Source organism: Bemisia tabaci, chromosome 10, assembly GCF_918797505.1.
Source record: "Bemisia tabaci chromosome 10, PGI_BMITA_v3".
Taxonomy (NCBI): Eukaryota; Metazoa; Arthropoda; class Insecta; order Hemiptera; family Aleyrodidae; genus Bemisia; species Bemisia tabaci.
The window spans coordinates 39,280,282-39,302,146 of record NC_092802.1 but is presented as its reverse complement, the minus strand read 5'-3'; the positions used below and the strand labels follow the sequence as shown (position 1 = coordinate 39,302,146).

Below are 21,865 nucleotides of genomic sequence, written 5' to 3'. Positions count from 1 at the left end.
GGTTGCTGCTGATTTGCATTAAACGCCAAGCACAATAGAACTGCATTTTGCAATTAGGAAATACAATTTCTGGCTCATTCCCTAAAACACTTATGTGCATAGGGGAAGTAACGGTACATACAATGTTTTTGAACTGAGCTAGGGATTGTAGTTCCATGTTGCAAACAGCGGTCCAATTAGGACTTAGGATGGTTCAGCTGCGCTGTTCATATAAAATCTTGTTTTGATGGAATAAGCCGCAAGTCTCTACATCCAAGATTAACGGCACTGGAAAAAAAGTAGTTTGGATCTAGAGTCCTGACTCTTGAAAACAATGACAAGAAAAAATACTCTTGATTCAATCGGATTTTTGCTTAGATCAAGAACCAAGCCTCTTAATCTAAGCAGATTTCCTATTGATTCAAGCAAAAATCCGATTGAATCAAGGGTCTTTTTTCTTGTCATTGTTTTCAAGAGTCTGGACTCTAGATCCAAGCGACTTTTATTTCCAGTGATGGGAATTGCTCATCAAAAAACACGGCGTAATACGTCATTGACTACGACAGCACATACCGTGGTTTCTCCCACCCTGATTCAATGAGTAACTCTATACACATTTGCATTGGTTGCTTGACTCGACACATGGATGCAATCAAAGTGGAAGAGACCACGATATGCACTATTGTAGTGGATAGCGTCATGGGCCTTGTTTTCTGAAGGGCAATATCTTCAAGGATATTGGATGTGGAGACATGTCGTCTTGACAAATTTTATATTTATTGATCTCTAATCAGAAATCATTCATACTCGTATACATGATTCCGTAGATAGCACAATTGGACTGCATTTTGCAATTTGGAACTATAAATTCTGGCTCCTCTGGAAAAACACTTATGTGCATAAGGAAACTAAAGGCACATACGTTGTTTTTAAACCGGGCTAGAATTTATAGTTGCAAATTGCAAAATTTAGTCCAACTGACCCATTCCATTGGTGCATTGATTTGAGCGCTTTACTTAATTTTCTGTGCATAATTCTTTCGTAAAAAAGTTGAAAGGGATCAAAGATTTCTTTCATAGTAACTGCAAGGTGGGTCCCATCATTTCCTCAAACGAGGGCTGAAATCATTTTGAACTTATGCTGTTTCAATAACTAAATATTCAGAGACCTTACACTCATATTCAGCTGCGCGATTTTGAAATTGATGATTCCACTCTAATGGCACGTCTCATTTTCATTACTTCAGTGGTCAAGCAAGTTTCTTTTAACCATACAACAACCCTTCGGGTGTAGAGGAGGGGAAATCGACCGAACATCAATGGCAACTGTTTGAAACGTTGCCGAGTTTATCAAAAAGTCCAATTTTTCAAGACCTCATTTTCACAAATGCAAATGAAAGATGGTTCCTCAGATTTGGTCTTTTGCGTCGCCACCACTTCGAAGGATTGTAAATTTGGAGCTTGTTATTTGGAGAAACCAAAGCATCAATCTCTAATTTATAAGTCAAGCCGTAAAACAAAACTCAACCCTTAAAGCCTTGCAAAAATATATCGTATGATATAATAGATTCATTGATCTAGAGTTACAGAGTAGAGGTACAGAGCTAGTAGCCAAAATGCATTGAGCCGAAGCTGTGGCGTGGACTTTTGAGCAAACCGGGAACGTGACGTGAACAGTGGCGTGGCGTGCGATACATCGATTGGACTACATTTTGCAATTTGGAACTGTAAATTCTAGCCCGGTTTAAAAACAACGTATGTGCCATTAGTTTCCCTATGCACATAAGTGTTTTTCCAGAGGGGCCAGAATTTATAGTTCCAAATTGCAAAATGCGGTCCGATTGATCTGCCATTTAAACCCACGAAAAAGGATCGATAAACAGGATGGCAGCAACTAAAATCTCAATAATCGATTCTTTAGCATAGCTTCAAACGGACAAATATCGATAATCGATCACCCACTGCACTGCGCAACACTGCAGAGCGCACAACTCATAACGGAGCAAGACATGATCGATCACCCAGCTCGCCATGGCGTGAAAGGAGGGTGATCGATATATCGATTGATCTGCCATTTAAACCCACGAAAAAGGATCGATTAACAGGATGGCAGCAACTAAAATCTCAATAATCGATTCTTTAGCATAGCTTCAAACGGAAACATATCGATAATCGATCATCCATGCCTCGCCACAGGGCGTGAAAGGAGGGGTGATCGATATATCGATTGATCTGCCATTTAAACCCACGAAAAAGGATCGATAAAGAGGATGGTAGCAACTAATACCTCAATAGTCGATTCTTTAGCATAGCTTCAAACGGAAAAATATCACTGGAAAAAAAAACACATTGGAATTAGGGTCCACACTCTTGAAAACGCTGACAAGAAAAAGGACTCTTGATTCAAGCAGATTTAAGCTTAAATCAAAAGGAAATCCGCTCAAATTAAGAGGTTTGGTACTTGATTTAAGGTTAAATCTGATTGAATCAAGAGTATCTTCTCTTGTCGATGTTTTTAAGAGTCTAGACTCTAGATCCAATGTGTTTTTTTTTTCCAGTGATCGATAATCAATGACGCACGTCTCGGCACTGGGCGTGAAAGAGAGGGGTGATTAGGGGTTGGCGGGGGTTAGTGGGGTTGGGGACTCTGGAGATGCACTCTAAGGGTACGGTGAGTTGCGGCTAGCGGTTGGAAAAACAAGGGCAATCCGAGAATGAAGTCGGGTCATACGTCATATCACCATATCCAACGGTGGTCATCGTAACAACGGCCCACCAGAATGCATCCGGAATTGATTTGAAGTACGAATTGTCCGAGCCGGCCTCGGCAAAATAAACGGCACTGGAAAACAAGACGACACCTGCGACACAAAACAGAGAACTCGGTGAAAATCCGCCGTAACCATCCGCTGTCAACACATCCTCAGCGTTGTCAACTGGATTCTCGTCCGTTCCCGCTGGCTCCCATATTCGAACCGTTGAGTTTCCGCTGAGTGAACGTTGAGTTATCGCTCGCGTTGGGCATGTAAGTTTAGTCCTCATCGTTGCGTAATCCCGTTGACTCGTTGGACAACCGTTGAGTCCTCGGCGAGTAGACGTTGAGTTATCGCTCGCGTTGGGCATGTAAGTTTAGTCCTCATCGTTGAGTAATCCCGTTGACTCGTTGGACAACCGTCGAGTCCTGCGGGCCGATTATTGAAATTTTGTGTTTGTCAGGCGGACATAGATGACAAAAGGTTAAAAGGCGGAGCGTGATTGGTCGGCTATGTCTTATCGCTGCTTTGTCGTGCCTATATGTCGGGTTGAACTCATGACAAGCTATCGGTGCCTCTTAAGTTTCCGACAGTACGTCGTCCATTCCATCTGACAAAGGCACGAAAAAGCAACGATAAGACATAATCGACCAATCACGCCTCGCCATTTAACCCGTGTCATCTATGTCCGCCCGACAAACACACAATTTCAGTAATCGGCCCGCCGGGCGAGTAAACGTTAAACTATTATACCTGTGTATTGGCTCAGTTGAGGATGAGCACGTCGTTGAAAACCGAGGAGTGACCGCTAACCCGCTGATACAAAACGCCCCACCAAATTCCCTCGAAATCTTTCTACATGGATCTGTTCGCTAGTAACTCGTGCACGGGGAAGAAAAAACATGGTTTTTCTACGGTTATACGGTAGTAATGCCACACGAAATTTTTCCATTTTCTTTGTGCCTCCTTTCTCTATCGTTCTGTCCATCAATTTCAATAATCAGCCAAGTTCCGCCCCGGCCCCATTCGGGAAAATCGACTGATTGGTAAAGAATCCCTCCCCTACACGATGACACATGCGGATCCAGCAATTTGGCAACACCGGGTTTCCTCTATTTAAACCTATGCTAAATAATCGATTCTTTTCGGAGCACCTAGCTCCTCCAAGAATCGATACTTTACTATAGGTTTAGAGGGAGAAAAGACAATGTTGCCAAGTTGCTGGATCCGCCAACGCACGATGGGAAAGCGGCTTTGGACGGAATCCAGTTGAGGGGCGGCGAATCTCGTTACGACCGACTTTCACCGCTCAACGATGAAACCGGTTGACGAGCATACCTCATGTCGCCGTAGCCTACTGTTGTCATGGTGACGACTGCCCACCAAAACGCGTCCGGGATGGACTTGAAGTAGGACTGTTCGGTACCGGCCTCAGCGAAGTAGACCACGCTTGAGAATAAAATCACACCTAAAATTCAATTAAACAGATTAGAACCATCGAAAAACACCCGAATGGAGAATGACACGGCAATGCGCTCATGGAGTCCGCTCCAGCAGCTGGTACCTGTATCGATGGCCAGAGGCGGGCTCAGCAATTTGGCAACACTGGATATCCTCCATTTAAATCTATGGTAAATCATCGATTCTTATCGGAGCATCCGGCCCCTCCAAGAATCGATACATTTCCATAAGTTTAAATAGAGAATAGACAATGTTGCCAATTTGCTGGGTCCGCCGATGTCGATGGCTGAGGAGCAATACCGCCTTACAGACAATTTTAGCGAAAATGAGTCAGTGACTTCGCCGCATTTTGCAGTATAAAATACGCAAGCTGATGCGTTTAAAGTGTTCCAATTCCGCATGGAAGCGCTGTAGTGTGGAAAAAATTTAATAAAAACACCTCTCAAAATTACAAAAATGGCGAAGTTTCCTCTTTGTCCTGCAAAATTGTCGGTTTGCAGATAGGCAGTACTGTTCCCGAGCCATCGGTTTGTGGAATAAGGGCCGATACAAGGCGAATTTTTGTGATCTAAGATAATACGTATGCTCTTTTGATTGGTCATTTAGACTGATTGGTGGATCTGTGGAAAGGATCTTGTCTTCCAAAAAATCAAATTTGAAGTTTTTTTTATTTATTTATAATTTTTGATGCAGGTCAACATTCTAGGAGATGTCTAATTGGCGCAGCAATACCACACCTCTTCGATTGCAAAATTCCTGGTGAAATTAATGAACTTTAATTTGAAGAGAACCTTGAGCTGTTGGCACCAATGTATATAGAAAAAGAAAATCTGACAATTTTGGCGCAAGGTTAACTCTGAGAGCTCGAAAATTGAGAGAGATGAAAAGAGTTGGCTGAAAGAACAAAAAAAAGGTAAAAAATTTGGCCAAAACGTATCAAATCGATCGGAAAAATTCGCCTTGTGTTTTTAGGATGCAATTCCTAGGAAGCATGAACAAGTTCTAGCGAGAGATTTTCGGTGCCACTTTCAATGCTGTTTGAATTCAAGAGGTGGAGGTGAAGCAAAGGAAACCTCCAAAAAATGTTTAGGTGTCGCGAGGGAAATTCTTAAAAGATGAAAATAATGAAAAATAATCTTTCAGGGAATCTGAAAATCTAATAAGCATGAGCTCAAAATGATTTTTGTAGGCACTATCATGAAAATTCTACTTAGTTGACAGTGTCCTTTGTGTGTAACAGATTCTTCGAAAAACATGCGACACTTGAAAGGACTCAGTTTTTTTTTGAAATTTCACGACATTTCTGGCTTAGCTACGTGGTATACCTTGTGATATATCGATTGATCTGCCATTTAAACATACGGAAAAGGATCGATAGACAGGTTGTTTACAATGAACACCCTGATAATCGATTCTTTACCACAGCTTCAATTGGGGATATATCGATAATCGATCATTAACGCCTCGCCACTGAACTAGCTCTACATTACAACGTCCTAAAAGTAGCTAGAGGTGTTTAAAAGCTCAACTTCATCCCCATCTCTTGAGCTTTCGGTAGAATATAAATATTAGTACGACAAAAGGCGATTCAAAAGAGTTGGCACCGGTCGGGAAAATTGCATTTAACAGCCGCGTTGCGTGCCAACTTTTCTGAAATCGACAGCGACCTGAAATATAAAAGGTGTTAATAAAACACTTTCAATGTACAGCGTAAACACACACAAAAAATGAGGTTGAACGTTTTGTGGTTGCTTTCCTTCACCTTTCTTAGAATTTTGAAAAGTCAATGGCTGAAGTTGAATTCAAATGCTCAAGACAATCGCAAAGTTTCAAAATCTTCTATCGTAAGTAGTTCCTACTTTTTGAGGGGAAATTAACCAAAATATCGCATCGGAATTTTTAAACAAACATTTACAAACATTAACAAACATTTTCATATGACTAAGGAAAATTTTCAGAAAATTTGTTTTTTCAAGAAAATGTTCAAGAAGATTTCAGTCCCGGATGATGACCAGTGTGGGTCGAAACGCATCGGAATTTGAAAATTTCTTCTCCCAAGTCGGTGAATATTTAATATTTTAATAATATTTTAATAATATTTTATTGTTTGACCATGCTCTAGTCTGGCACTTTTAACCGATTTTTGAATTTAATCAAATTTGGCTTCACAATTACGATGTTCCGGAGTATCCACCGTTGTTTTATTTTTTAACGGAAAATAAAAAGGCATTTTACGGTTTGAAAAATTCGCAGAAAATTTTGTAAAGCACTAAGAAGAATCAGTTAGAATTCCGTAAAATAATTTATCGAACCAATTATAGGAAGAAACGTTGGAGAAACAATCGGTCATCACCAATTTTTTATTTTTATTTAATTTTTTAGTTTTCGAATAAATTACGAACTTTTGGAAAGATTCGCGAATAATTTTTTGGTATGAATATTCCAAAGAATTATATTAATGGCATAATGTAATGTATCAAAAATTCCAAAGGAGACCACTCAAAACTTCACTTAAACATATACATTTTATTGAAGGAAATTCAATAACATTGAAGGGCTCAGCGCGATGTTATGTGAAGATTTTCAAAAATTGGGAACCCATTTTTTCCTCCAGGAAAAATAAATTTTAAATTTTAAATGAATTCAGAATAGGTGAGGCCCTTGATTTTCAGTGAGACACTTCACGTGGGTTGTCACATCTAAAATCGGTTGTTTTACTTACATTTAAATGGATAAAAACCGTGGGCAATTTGAAAGACTACGGCCAAGAACTATGGAGAAGGTAGGTAGTGTAGTAGCACGCAAAACTGAAGGAGAATCTTAGCTGTTCAACAGTGTCAAAAGACTTACGTGTATCAATAATATGCTCACATCGTTATCAAGACCCCGCACACCTTTTCGAACTCTGGAGAAGGTACGTAGTATGGTATCACGCGGAAATGAAGGAGTATCTTAGCTTTTAAACAGTTCCAAAATACTGACATGTAATATTATTATGCTCACATCGTTAACCGCGTATTTCCCATGATACTGATGCGAAAATCGTGTGATTTATATGTTTTCTCAATATCGCTGAAAAATGCGCGTATTTTCCGCAATATATACATGAAAATCTCGTTTTTAATTTCTAATTGGTATACAAATCAGCTAAGATGATCGCGTATTTCCAGCGATACTAAGACTGCCGTGCCATAAGGAAGAACGCCGTTTGAGCCTCCAGACGTTGCCAAATTTCCTCCGATAAAAACTGAATTTACGGGAAAAATTGTGGATATTATTTTCCAAAATTTTTAGACAATTTTGTGCGCAATTCTATCTAAAATATCTGAAAAATTCAAGGAAAAATATGCACGAATGTTGTCGAAAATACATGTTTTATCAAGGGAAATTTGGCAACTCTCGAATGTTCATACGGCGTTCTTCCTAAGCACGGCAGAAGAGAAAAAAAACGCCTAACACGTGCGAAATTGCGGATTTCTCGTTGAGAATCTGCAGGTCCGTAAATTGCGACATTTTCCGACGTTGATCACCTTGTCGTTGCGATGCTACGAGTGGCAAGCAGTGACGTGGCATGATTTGCGATACATCGATTGATCTGCCACTTGAACCAATGGAAAATATCGATAAACAGGGCGTTCGCAACGAACACTTTAATAATCGATTCAATACCATACCTTCAAATGGGGAAATATCGATAATCGATTATTCACGCCAAGCCACTGAAAAAAGGAGGAGAGACGTGTCCAAACGCCAATTGATCACAATTCATCGCATTTCCGAAAATGGGAATGAGTGGCAACATCATCCAAGTCGATTGCATATTGGTTCCCTCAACCTGTGCCTCATTGATGACACCTGTGGATGCGTGTAATGTAAACACCACTCCCGCTGATTAATGAAACCAAAATGAAAAAAAAAAAAAAAAAAAAAAAAAAAAAAAAAAAAAAAAAAAAAAAAAAAAAATGTGAAGTTGATTTAACATTCTGGATGTGAAAAAAGTGTGCGAGTCGAACTTATAAAATGCTGAATTATTATCCGCTACAATAGTTACTTTAGCAATGCCTACATGTAAAACTCACCGCTGCGGCGGGTAATTCAGCATTTCATAAGTTCTCTCAAACTTTTTTTTACACCCAGAATGTTGAATCAACTTCACTTCTTTTTCGGTGTGGGAAAAAAACCAATTTTACTCTCACGAGTTGAAAATAGTCTCATTTCATCCACAATTTATCTGAAGGACAAATCTCTCTTAATATTAACATGAATTTGTAGCGTTAAAAACTTAAGGAGTTGGATTGATTTCCTAATTTTTTTTTAACCTAATGGGCCCCTCTTTGGAGCTACGTGGCTATGGCCTGAAGTAACCGTGGAGCAGTGGCGTGGCGTGTTTTGCGATACATCAATCAATCTGCCATTTAAACATTTGCCATTTTCTCCAACTGCCATTTTTATTCAAATAGAACGTCCATTGTAATGTGGAACTGTTGCTTGCTAACTACAGATAACATGAATGAGATTCAACGCTGTGATTCTGAAGATATAGTTTCCAGTCACCTATTGCTTTCATATAAGACACTTGACGGAAGTCGTATCAGATTGATGTCGGATGACATCAACCAGGACGATTTGCTCGGAGCAACTCGTTTAGCACACCTAGCGGCGTTAGATTTCAGCGCACCAATCAGTGGCGTGGTGAGCTTTGCGATATATCGATTGATCTGTCATTTAAACCTATAAGGAAGGATCGATAAGCAAGGTGTTTGCAACGAACGCTTTAATAATAGGTTCTCTACCACAGCTTTAAATAGGGAAAAATCGATAATCGATCATTTACACCTATAGCCACTGGCACCAATCTTACGGTGGCTACGTGGCGACACTATGAGAGCCCCTTCATAGTATTTCGGTCTTGAGGTGAATCATGACAGTTCTGCGCCGTGCTAAGGAAGAACGCCGTATGAACATTCGAGAGTTGCTAGATTTCCTTCAATTAAGTGTTTATTTTTGAGTAGAGTTATGAATATTTGTCCCTGAAATTTGCAGGGGCTTTAGGTGAAATTGCAAGGAAAGTAATCTGAAACTTGGAAGGAAAATATTCACAAGTTTACCAGGAAATGCGTGTTTTATCTAAGGAAATTTTGCGCAGCCTGAAGGTTCATACGGCAGCACGGCAGAGTTCTTGTGCAGTACTTGGTTCAATTGATAATGTCTAGCTTTATGATTTGCCTTCAATTGAGAGGGTAGACAATATGTGTACACCGGAGTTAAAATAGTTGCTCGGTCGAGAGATGAACTGCGACAGCTCTTGCGCAGTGCTTGGTTCAATGGAGATGTTGCATGTGTGAGGGATTTGCGATTTGACTGTTGATTCTCTTGTAAAAGTTCGCGAGAAACACGAAGGTCCCACTGGTTTTCTCTGAAATCAACTCTCAAGCTCAAAAAAAGCTCTCAAGTTGAGGCCAAAATGGAGGGAATATCCCACCCTCCCCTAGGAGCCCACCTCTACATCAAAACAAACTCTTCATGCAAAGATTGGGAGCAAATACATTAGCAGTGATTCCGTGTTTTCAGTTTTAGAGTCCCCAAATAAAAGGGCAGCGGGCAGCCCTGTCAATGTATTTGCTCCCTATCTTTGCATGGAGAGTTTGTCTTGATGTAGAGGTGGACTCTCAGGGTAGGGTGGGATATCCCCTCCATTTTGGCCTCAACTTGAGAGCTTTTTTTGAGCTTGGGAGTTGATTTCAGAGAAAACCAGTGGCACCATCGTGTTTCTCGCAAACTTTTACAAGAGAATCAACAGTCAAATCGCAAATCCCTTACACATGCAACATCTCCATTGATAATGTCTGGCTTTATGATTTGCCTTCAATTGAGAGGATAGGCAATATGTGTACACGGGAGTTAAAATAGTTGCTAGGTCGAGAGATGAATGTATAACGGTGGTGTGGTGAGGCGACGAGGCGTGCTTTGCGAGATATCGATTGCTCTGCCATTTAAACCCATGGAAGAGGATCGATAAACAGTAAACAGGGTGTTCGCAACAAACACTTTAATCATCGATTCTCTATCACAGCATCAAATGGGGAAATATCGATGATCGATCATTAACGCCTCGCAACTGGTACCAATCTCACGGTGGTTCGGTGACGTCACTGAAAGGCTCGTCATGATATTGGGTTTCCATGCGGACGCGCGCTAGGATCGCGGGAATTGAGTCTTTGAGTTCGACAGTCGGCCCTGTCAACACGGAACACGGAACCAGACATAGGAGCAGGGCTGCCAACGTCGTAAAATGTCGTGCTCCGGACCTAAATTGATTTCCTATTGGGTCGAGATATGAACGTATGCCATGGCGTGCGGAGTGCGTTCATCGCGGGTTGGCAACGCTGCGCGAAACCCAATTTAAGACCTGTCAGCTCGCCGAACCCAGTTTTCATATTCGAGAATCATTTCTCTCGCTCCGCCGTTTATTGGATTTCAGTCTTTGAGCGATTGGTACGGGTTTGTTTTAATACGTGCCGTCGTTTGCCACCGATAGGCTCCATGGGATTACTTTCGTGAGGCTGGATGAGAATGGCGAAAATATCGGGACTCAAGAAGGGTCAGTTGCGGCCATAATGGAAACACGTTTTGGTTGGGAAAAAAAACACTGAGAAGAGGCCCGAATACCGTGCGTAAGAAGGTGGAGACATGGTGCTGGGTCCACACCATTTCGCGGGGGAAACAAAGCCGAGAAATTCCAAAAAGTATAATTAGAGTTAAAAAAATATATTGACTAATAATATATATGATTTTTGACTCTAATTATAATTTTTGGGATTTCTCGGCTACGTTTTCTCCGCGAAATGGTATGGACCCAGCACCATTTCTCCTCCTTGTTACGTTTTGGTTGTACAGTATGGTAAAAAAAAAGGACACACAGCCGTTCACCGCAAAAACGCGGTAACTCCGCTCAATTTTTTCCCCCTTTTTTCCGGCACGCTCTGCTCTATTACAAGCAAATTATAAAGCCAGACATTATCAATCGAACCAACTATTGCACAAAAGCGGTCGTAGTTCATCTCTCGACCGAGCAACTATTTTAACTCCAGTGTAGACATATTGCCTATCCTCTCAATTTAAGGCAAATCATAAAGCTAGACATTATCAATTGACCGAAGCACTGCACAAGAGCTGTCGTAGTTCATCTCTCGACCAAGAAACTATTTTAACTCCGGTGTACACATATTGCCTATCCTCCCAATTGAAGGCTAATCATAAAGCTTGTCATTATCACTTGAACCAAGTACTGCACAAGAGCTGTCGCAGTGCATCTCTCAACCGAGAAACTATTTTAACTCCCGTGTACACATTATGCCTACCCTCTCAATTGAAAGCAAATCATAAAGCGAGAAACTATTTTAACTCCCGTGTACACATTATGCCTACCCTCTCAATTGAAAGCAAATCATAAAGCAAAACATTATCAATTGAACCAAGCACTGCATAAGACCTGTCGTAGTTCATCTCTCGATCGAGCAACTATTTTAACTCCGGTGTTCACATATTGCCTATCCTGTCGATTGAAGGCACCTTATAAAATCAAACATTATCAATTGAAACGAGCACTGCACAAGACTGCCGTCCACAGCATAATGCCGTATCTCCGCTCAATTTTCTTTCCTTTTTTCCAGTACGCACTGCTCTATTACAAGAAAATTCAACTACCTTAAGGCTTTATTTTTTCATTTTTAGTTCTTTATGGTGTGGCGGGTTTGTATTGAAAAAATGAAGGATGAACATTTGTTCGGTTTCCTGTAAAACAGCATTCGGTCAGAAAAAAATTGAAAAAGCGTTGAGCGGAGATACGGACTTTTTTACGGACGGAGATTTACTTTGGACGGTGGCACTGTCCTATCACCATCCACTCTCGAATGTCGGCAAAAATATCGAAGGTAAAACTCCAAAACCACGTACCTCGTTTGCGATGTTTGAAAATCTCCTCTCCGGTTTTATTTTATTTTAAAAGGAGAACAAGGCTAAATCACTCCTTGCAGTTTTCGCAGAATTTTCCTCGCACAGAGAAAGAAAATCCTAGAGGTCCTTAAGAATTGAAATTGAGAAATTGAAATTTCCTTTTAAAATTACATAAACAGAGATTTTTCACTTAACTTTTTGGGTAAATTCTACAAGACGGAACTTTTACTCAAAGAGTATGGAAAAAGAGTGTCCTAAATATAATTTTTGACAGTCTGATTAGAAGTTTCAGAAAAGAGCTATTCAACATTCGTTATTGCTATTCAAATTGTAACCGATGGAATCGATCCGAAATCATGATACACGCATCAAATCACTTCAATTTGTGGAAGTGAGGAAAGTACAGTGATTGGCACATTCGTGGCTGGCGGGTATCGCAATGTCAGAAATAGACCAAGTTACATACAGATCAACCCGGAAAAATGAGGTTTGAAGTCTTCGCAACCTTCACAACACTCGTTACTTATGAGATTGTTGAACAGTTCACACTAATTCCGAGTAAAATTTTAGTGCGCTATTTACACGGTGCTTGCGTAAAAAGAGACTGTTGCCCTCCATTATTCGTCCACTTTAAACTAACAGCACATAAGTTGTTTCCAAATATAGCCTTCAAAAGTAATTTCCAATTGCAAAACGTAGCCCGGTCGAATTAATCACGAGAGACTTTAACGCACGCGCAAGAAAATAGCCCAATTCTGCGGTGTAAAGGAAAAACGCCGTACGAGCATTCAACTATTGCCAAAATTCCCGGAAAAGGATTTATTTTGGAGAAAATTATGAAAATATTCCTTGGAAATGTTCACATAGACCATATTGTATAGATCATACTGCAAACAATCCGTCTGAAAAAATGGAAGACAAATATGCACAATTTTTCCGGTAAATTCGTTATTTATCGCAGGAAATTTGCCAACGCCAGAAGGCTCAAATTCCTGAAGGTCTGAAAGCGTATTTGTTTAACACGGCAAAATTCAAATTTGAACCTTCTTAGGCAACCTATTCTGTCTTGATGGGGAAGAGCGCCACATCAGCAACCAAATGCTGCCGCTTCAAAGCCTTAAAAATGAAGAGTGCTTAAAAACAAATTTGAATAATTCCGATTCTTGTACTTTCAGCCTCAATTGGAAGAAATAAATCGCCATTATCCATTTACTTTTAGGGGAGAAATGTTTGTATAGTATATCGACGGTGTAACCGTAAGAAAACGTATCGCGGTTAATATATAATTTGAACAACCCTATTCTCACCGTATGTGCATATGCACAGGGACTGCACAGTCGGTATTTGGGTAGTTGAAGCGATGCGCTATTGATGATGACTCCTGGATGCAACAATATGTGCTCGATGGTTGTCTGTGTGGTATATCAGAAAATTAAAGGCGTTTCGGGATTCCTCAGCACGCGCAGCATTTACTCTAATGCCCTTATAAATTGTGCAAAACCTAATGTGCCTGTTGCAAACTTTTGTTAGAGCAAAAATAAGAGTTGTTACTTATTTAAAAAGTCTCAAAAATCACGATGAGCGCATCGGCAAAGCCTGAAATGCACTCCTTACTTCACAGTTTGCATAAGAAATTAGCGTTTTTTTCGAGCTTCCCGCCTCAAAAACGATACCACGTATATATTTCAATACCGACAGAGCAAAGGGGAGAATTTCATGGGCCGCCCTATAACGTCCACAGCGCGCATGGCGCACAAGCCGCATTTCATTATTACACTTCATATAGCGTTGAGAGTTCACTGAATACTTCACAAGACCAGAGTGTAATTTTAAAAGTCAAAAATTTTAAAAAAAATGTTGCATGATACACGAATTTCTCCGCCAGGGAACTCTCCCCGTAAGAAATCGGTCACCCGCCCGCCGAGAGAGCCGAGGCGTGCTGCCAGCGCGAACTGCGCTCTAACGCCTACAAACCTAAAGGGCTACTTCCCGCATTGCGCAATGCTTGAAGTATCCACTTAGGTTTGTAGGCGTTAGTGCGCGTTGCGAGCTAGCAGCAGGCCGCGCCGCGCCGCAGCATGCTATAAACTTGCCCACAGTTAATAGGTCAATGTGTTAAAATGTAGGCAATTTGACATCAAATTCGAAATTAGCGACTCAAAAAACAATAGCGACGAAACTTTCGTGATCTTTCAGTCAGGTTTCCGACTTATTTCTTCCTATTCTTGACTTTTGGACCATAGTGCAACGCGGGCGGTGGCTCTCACGGAATTCTCCCCTTTGCTCAATGGTTTCCATACCAGGTGAATATTTTGTTAGAGGAATCATGCCATCCAAACCCTGCTCACAAGGATACTGCGCAATATTCAACGTAGCCGACGCCAATCCGGCAAAGCACATGTGACGGGACGATGATTCTATAACCACCTAATAACAATCGGCGTGTTTACAGTTGGACTACATTTTGCAATGAACTTTAAATTGTGCCTCACTTTAAAACCATCGTATGTACAATTAGTTTCTTTATCCAGATAAGTGCTTTTATAGATGGGTCGGAATTTATAGTTCCAAATTGCAAAATGAAGTCCAGTTTACATTCACAATTTTCTCGCGTTGATAGATATCCGCCTTAATTGACCTCGTGCTCTCCTCAACTTGCACGCGGAAGCGTCGGTCATGTTGAGCAGGGACTGAATGGGACGACTCTTCTAACGAAATGTTCACCTGTGCTGTAGTATCCTTTTTGAAGCGGGAAGTTTAAAAAACGCAAATTTCTTACGCAGATTGTGAAGTTAAGAGCGCATTTCAGAGTTTGCCGATACGCTCATCGTGATTTTTGAGACATTATCTAAAAGAAACAATTCTTGCTTTTGCTCGAGCAAAAGTTTGCAACAGGCCCATTGTAAATTCACGAAAATCAAAGCACAACGTAAATGTGTCTTACATGGAAAAAACTTTTGCTACGGCATGCGGCACTGAAAATACATCTATGATCCCTTTCGTATACAGTCGCAAAAATATATTAATAGAAGAATAATCAAGCAGCTTTAAAATTTTAGAACCTTTTCCACGATTGCTTAAAGTATTGCCGCTTTTTCCAAGAAAATGCAATAATGTTCTTAACAACTGCTGCTCCCCTTTTCCTCTCAATATTCGGTTGAAAGGATGCCTAAGGACTCGAGGAAATGCACGCTCGTATTCTCATAAGCATGATATTTTCGAGTAGATTTTGCAACACTGCGAGCGCGTATCAATGAGGAAAAGTTTCTAACTTTAATAATCCGAGAGTGTTACATTAACTTTTATTGATATGCAACTATGTCAAACTTCGCACGCTCGGCGCTGAATGGGCAATATTCAGTCGCGCTACATTTTCAAGCGATCGTTTTGCGAGGACCGACTGCTCAATTATTGCAGAACATCTGTTAACGGTCCTTTCAAATGTGCTTTTCATACAAATTGCTGAGGAGGTTCCCAAAAGCGCTCGCTCTGACAATACACGAATTGAAAGACAGAATATTCATTTCACGTTGAACTATTTTTGTTATTAAGTTTTCGAAATAAGTCTATCAGTGCCGGTCCACGGGAAAGAAATATCAGTGAATAAAATCTCAGAAATGAAGTTATTTACGCGAGAGCGATGTGAAACGGTTCTGGAAACATTTTGAGACCAAAAACGCCCAGAAACGCCAAACTGAGTTCATGGTGATATGAAGTTCATACATGAGAAAAATACGTAGCCCTACGTCGAAAAAATGAAGTTTTGAAAAAAAAAAAACTACTTAAAATTCTAATCTGTCATCTTCAGGGCTCGTAGTTGCTTGAGTGACATATGACATATGCCTTTTTGCCCAAAGCTTTATTCTGCGAGATACCAGAGTTTGGTTTCGTCACAATATCAAAACTCAATTTTTTTAGTCAACGCTACAAAAAACACTCTGCTGAATTTTTTTCCTGCGTGACTTGGTGTACTATTTCCTGCGAATGATCACATGTGTTATATTTTTCATCTGATAGTGCAGTTAGTTTCTCTAAATGTCGATCAGAATTGAAAGGACGAGAGGAAAAGGGGCACTTGTGCATACATATATATTTTTTTCAAAAATTTCCATCGATACAATTTTTGTCACAGTAGGCACACGTATCCTGGAAATATAGTGACTCAATTGGACGTATTTCTATCAAACGGAACTATGTGCATTATGACGTGAACCCTGTCATGTGTTTATTCTTATGGGTCTCAGGGCTCATGTCTTAATGCACATAGTTCCATTTGATAGAAATACGTCCAATTCTGTCAGGAAGTGCCTGAAAAAGCCTAGGAGAGATTTGAATATTTATCGATCTATTGGACGTATTCATACCAAAAAGATATGGACATACGCACATTGGGTTCGCGTGAAATCCCTACACAATCTGATTGCAATCCCTACACAATCTGATTGCAATCCCTACACAATCTGATTGCAATCCCTACACAATCTGATCACAATCCCTACTAACATCTGGATCGTTTATCGTGAGATACTTCGTCACCGAGTAATAAGAAACTTAATCAATCGAAAATATTTAATCAAAATTATTGGAACTTTTTAGAGAAACAGCAAAATAATGCGAAATAATCACGTGACATTTAATTGGAAGCTAAGGTAGACTTGTTAGTAATTATTCGGTAGGAACGATTCTCTGAATTCATTCAATCGATTGGAAAAATTCACAAATTACACAGCCGAAAAATATGGACATGACAGAGAAAACAAAATTAAAAATGAAGAAAATAGGGGCAAAATATTGAGACTCTAAACACTTGGTCCTGTGATAACCACTAAGCTCAGTGGGCCGATTATTGAAATTGATACACAAAGATTAAGGCAAAGAAGACATAGGGAGTATGGAGCAATTCCATTGGTTGAAATGAGTGGTTCCCATAGACTAAGGGAGAAAATGATGTGCATTGCAACCACCCGCTTCCACCAATAACATCCTCCCGTATCCGTTTTGTCGTCTTTGTCCATAGCGGCCCGCGGGTCGCCACCTAACGTAGCCAGGCCGGAGGGAACAACGTTTGCTAACCAGCTGAACCGAGCTTCAGAGATTGCCTTCTTACATCAACAACTCAACTGTCAACTTTTTGTTGGTCGGATGCTTCCTAATGAACTTCTTAGTTTTTCCCGAAATTTAGCCTCCAAAAAACTTCACCACAGCCCTGCAAAAATTCCTTGCCACCGACTCATTGTAATAATACACGATAGCCCTTCAGACAAGGTACACATTTAAAGATTCTGATATATATTTCTTAACCAGAATTTCAAGTAGAACACGACTCATGCATTGAAAATTACTGAAATTAACTCCTAACTAAGATTTTACCGCTTTAACTTTACATTGGTTACGGGATATTTGAATTGTCCAGCCACAAGAAACACAACGCTCTACGTAAGTCAGATTGCGCACTATACCGGCTTTGACATGCTCCTCAATCAAACATTGTTTATTTCCCACCCTTTATCTGTTCAAAGTGTAAACAATTTTCTACATCTGAGCCGAAGCGTCAAGATTGAGATTGCCATATTTTCGTATCGCAGAGACTGACACGGTAACGTTTAGTTTCCGATCTGGCGTACGTAGACCATTGTATTTTCATGAGCGGGAGGTTTGAATTCAAGCGTCAAGAAACATTGAATATCTTGGTTAGGAGTAAATTTCAGTAATTTTCGTTGCACGAATCGTGTACTATGGGGAATTCTGGTTGATCAGATTGCATCATAGATTGCATTCTGCATCAGAATGCTTAGTTTGCGATCTGGCCTACGTACACGGAGAAAAACTTCGTGTGTGGAACCCGAAGTTTAGGTCATATGGATCTCTGAAGTGTTCGGATTGAGCATCTGAACACTTTAGGTCCAGCTGCTGAGGTTTGGATCACACATCTGAAACTTCGGTTCTTACATCTGAAGTACTTCGGTTTTCACATCCAAAAAACTTCGGTTCTCACATATCTGAAGTACTTCAGATGTAAGAACTGAAGTTTCAGATGTGTGATCCAAACCTCAGCAGCTAGACCTAAAGTGTACAGATGCTCAATCCGAAAACTTCAGAGATCCATATGATGTAATTTTCGTTGCACGAATCTACGCAAAATTCTGGCTAATCAGATTGCAACATTGATTGCATTCTGCATCAGAGTGCTTAAATTCGAACCTTGTCTAGTGGAGCATTTGAGTTTGTATGTTAGCTGTCTCTTGGGCGCCTTAAAAGCTCCACGTCCTTATTAAAGCGAGCCTCCAAAATCACCGACGAGCCCATACAGGCACTCTAGTTAAATAATCGAAGATTCCCGGTCTGGCTGCGAGGTGGCGGGCGGGGAGGGGTGGAGGCGCGCGTGTTGAGAGGGTGGCTAATCGCTTCAAGTGCGTGTGAAATGGAAGTTGGCGAGGGCAGTTAAGGAACAGCATCGGATGCACTAATACCACTCCGCGTGGAGTGGGCCCCGCGGGGGTGGAAATGTGTGAAGGGGGGGGGGGTTGATTCGAGGGCGGATTACCATAGCCAGCTACTTGTCAGAGCGGCGTGATCGGAGCTCAGACTAGTCGCCCGGAAGACTTCACAGGCTTATGCCCGGCACGTCGCGCCGCACAGTGGATAGTGTCAATTAGAGTCCCTTTATACTGAGAGTCAAGACAATGTGAATCCATTCCTGATTGGTTCCCGTATTTTAGGCCTTCACAGTGTCACAAACGGGAATAAAGATTACAGTTTCACCGATTGCAAAGATTATAATCTGGAATGGACCGGGGAACAACGGGTTCGGCAAGGAACAAACGGAATGAGAGAGGGAACGGAGAAAGGAATTTGAGAATGGGCCGATCAAAGATTACAAAAAACGTTCAATTTCTGTAATCATTATTCCCGTTTGTGACTCCATCAGGAGGTGTTGTCTTGACTCTCAGTATAAAGGGACTCTAGTGTCAATTAGAGAAGTCGGACAAAATTTGGAAACTTTAAACGCGTTTAACTCCGTTTGTACAAAACTTTGAGGTTCTTAAAGCGGTTCCGTTGGTTTCCTCATGGTATTTTCTCTCAGAGGCACTCCTTAAAATTTAAGATGTGACGAAATAAACATCAAAATTTGCAGTTTTAGTAAAAAAATTTCATGTCCGACCTCTCCAATTGACTCGATCTACTGTGCGCAGCACAGTGCGGCATCCTTTATGGGCGATGCGGACAAAAATCGGTATAAGTCACTTAACTTCAAATAATGAAGATAGTAGTACCGACACAGGAAAACCTTTGGCACTATCAAAGTAAAACACTCGAGGCATCAGAAAATGTTGTATTTCAGGATTTTTTGCGTACTTTTCAAGAAAAGTTCATTTGAAGTTGGCAACCTCGAATTAGCCCTAAGAATGTAAAAAGCAACGTGAAACATCCAAACTTCAACTTCAAATATCTCTGATAGTCGCAAACAGTTGCAAGATTTTTTTGGTAGAATTTAAGTTGAATATGTGTGGGTTAAGAAAATGTCAACCACCCGGAGTATTTTGCGTTTCAAGCAAGAAATCTTCGTTTGAGGTTGACATCTTTTTCCCGTGTATTTCTTATGGACCAGTCATGCTCGACCCACTCCCCGCCCAAATTCTACCGAATTTGAAGTAATTTTGAGCGAGAAATTTGAAAATGAACCATCATTGTGAGTCAAAAATTTCATTAAGATGACAGACTCCGAAAAAAATATTCAGACGTCGCGTTGTGAATTTTTTATTTTGGTCCACAGAGGACTGCACTGTGCACCGTTTCAGGCCCTGACGCTTCATTAGAGATGCAAAACGTCATGATACTTCCTGAAATATCATTACACGTCTTACAAATTCTGCAATGGACTCACAGCGTGTCTAATACTAAAACAGGCTGGCCAAAAATCGGTTATAGGACATTTTGTCAACCATTTTTTGTCCGTGCACCTGTTTTTTCCAGTAATTCACGTCCTTGCGTTTTTTCCGCACGGGAGTTTTGGTCCACGTGCCAGTTGAGACCCAAAGTTGATTGGTCCACATGTAAATACAAACGACAATTGCTCACGACGATTTTGGATGAAAATTTAAAATGTCTTGGAAGAGTGAGGATTTGCTTGTTTCTTTGTTTTGTCAGTTTGGTCCAACGGAGAATAATATATAGTTGAGAGTTTAGGTAAAAATGGGGGCGTGTCAATTCCATGAGACAAAATTCACTAAAACTCTCTACACCGCTTTGGTGTAACAGGACTTAATTATCTTTCAAGAAATTCCCACCTTGTTATACCTGAACCGGATAAACCTCTATATTTGCCTCAGCTAAAGGCTCTTAGATTTTTCCTGTGTACGATAAGTATCTTGATTTATTTTGCGAGGAAAGATCTATACTTTTAAAGGATGCCTGGAATTTCTAATACGTTTAATATCGTATAATACTGTGCAACACCTCTGTTGTGAAATAGTTGCTTCAGGCGCGGCCGCACGGCGAGCGGGCGGTCATATCAGCGCGAAGCGCATTGGCGCCTACAAACCTAAGTGGATACTTCAAGCATTGTGCAATGCGTGAAGTATCCACTTAGGTTTGTAGGCGCCAATGAGCCTCTCGCGCTGGCAGCACGCCGCTCACCTCTGTTAGGCTTTAATATTTAGCGCTTTTTAACTCATGATTTTGAAATGTTAGCATATTCTGCATTGATTATTCTCATTTAAATTGATGGTGAAAAAATATGTATCAATTTATCATAGGAGAATAATAATATAATGTGTGTTTTTTAAATATTGGTGGTTCCGTGTCAAATTTAATGATTTCTAAAGCACTTTAATTTTTTCTTTCACATTTTGTGCTTTTATTGTGCTGCAGCGAGGTGTACGCGCGACCAAACGCTCAAAATTTGACGAATTTGACTCTAAAAAATCGATGTACAAATGGGTTAAAACTAAAGATTGCGTGCTTCTTGGTTTTTTTCCCCTCTTTTATTCATTTTTGCAGTTTCTGTCGGCACAACTGCGGCTTATTGAGATTAATGTCGCTTGGAAAAGGTTTTAAAAATATTTGTCATGTTTTCAAAATATGAATGTTTTCAAAATGAAGTAATAATTTCGTCAAGAAAAAATTAAAAAAATAAAAAAAAGTACCCATACATATATAAGGCATATTGTGCATAAAATATTTTAAGGATAGAAATAAAACCAAATATTCACCAATGACAATGTAAAAAGATGATTCAAAGGGAGAAAGTAATAACATTTCATTTAGAAAATGAGCAACCATAACAACACCTCCTTCACTCTCCATTTCTCATTTCCATATTTTCGATATAATTTTACATACGGGCTAAAATATACCGCTTGGACCAAGTCACTGTTGCTTATTTTACGTGTGGGCGTAAACTACTGGACAAAAACGGTGCGCGGACAAAAAATCGTTGACAAAATGTCCTGGACTCCAAAAATCAGTATTATTACAGGACTTTTTCAGTACATTCCTAAGAAAGTCTGTATCACCTCGACAGAAAAATTCAGTAGTTTTCCAATACCTCCATTGAATGAAATTTTAAAAATGTCGACAATTGGACATTCTCGTTAGATTCGCAACAAAAATGACAAAGCCACAAAATTTCATCGCTGGCTTGCAGATTAACTGACAGCACAATCGCGATCTTGCAGGCAAATACTACTCTAAGAATCGACGCACAGGGAATATGAC

At 40.3% G+C, this 21,865-nt stretch overlaps 1 protein-coding gene across 2 annotated transcripts in view; it reads right to left on the bottom strand.

The window, feature by feature from the left end:
• Positions 1-2,685: 2,685 nt before the first annotated feature.
• The window catches only part of Sh (Potassium voltage-gated channel protein Shaker), a 513,106-nt gene continuing 493,926 nt past the window's right edge, over positions 2,686-21,865 (bottom strand). For both annotated transcript variants that reach the window (XM_072305153.1, XM_072305152.1), the window contains exons 6-7: positions 4,070-4,199; positions 2,686-2,839 (exon numbers count right to left, since the gene is read on the bottom strand). In XM_072305153.1, the coding sequence (XP_072161254.1) occupies positions 2,716-2,839; positions 4,070-4,199 (254 nt within the window). In that variant the 3' untranslated portion in view covers positions 2,686-2,715. The remainder of the gene's footprint in view (positions 2,840-4,069; positions 4,200-21,865) is intronic.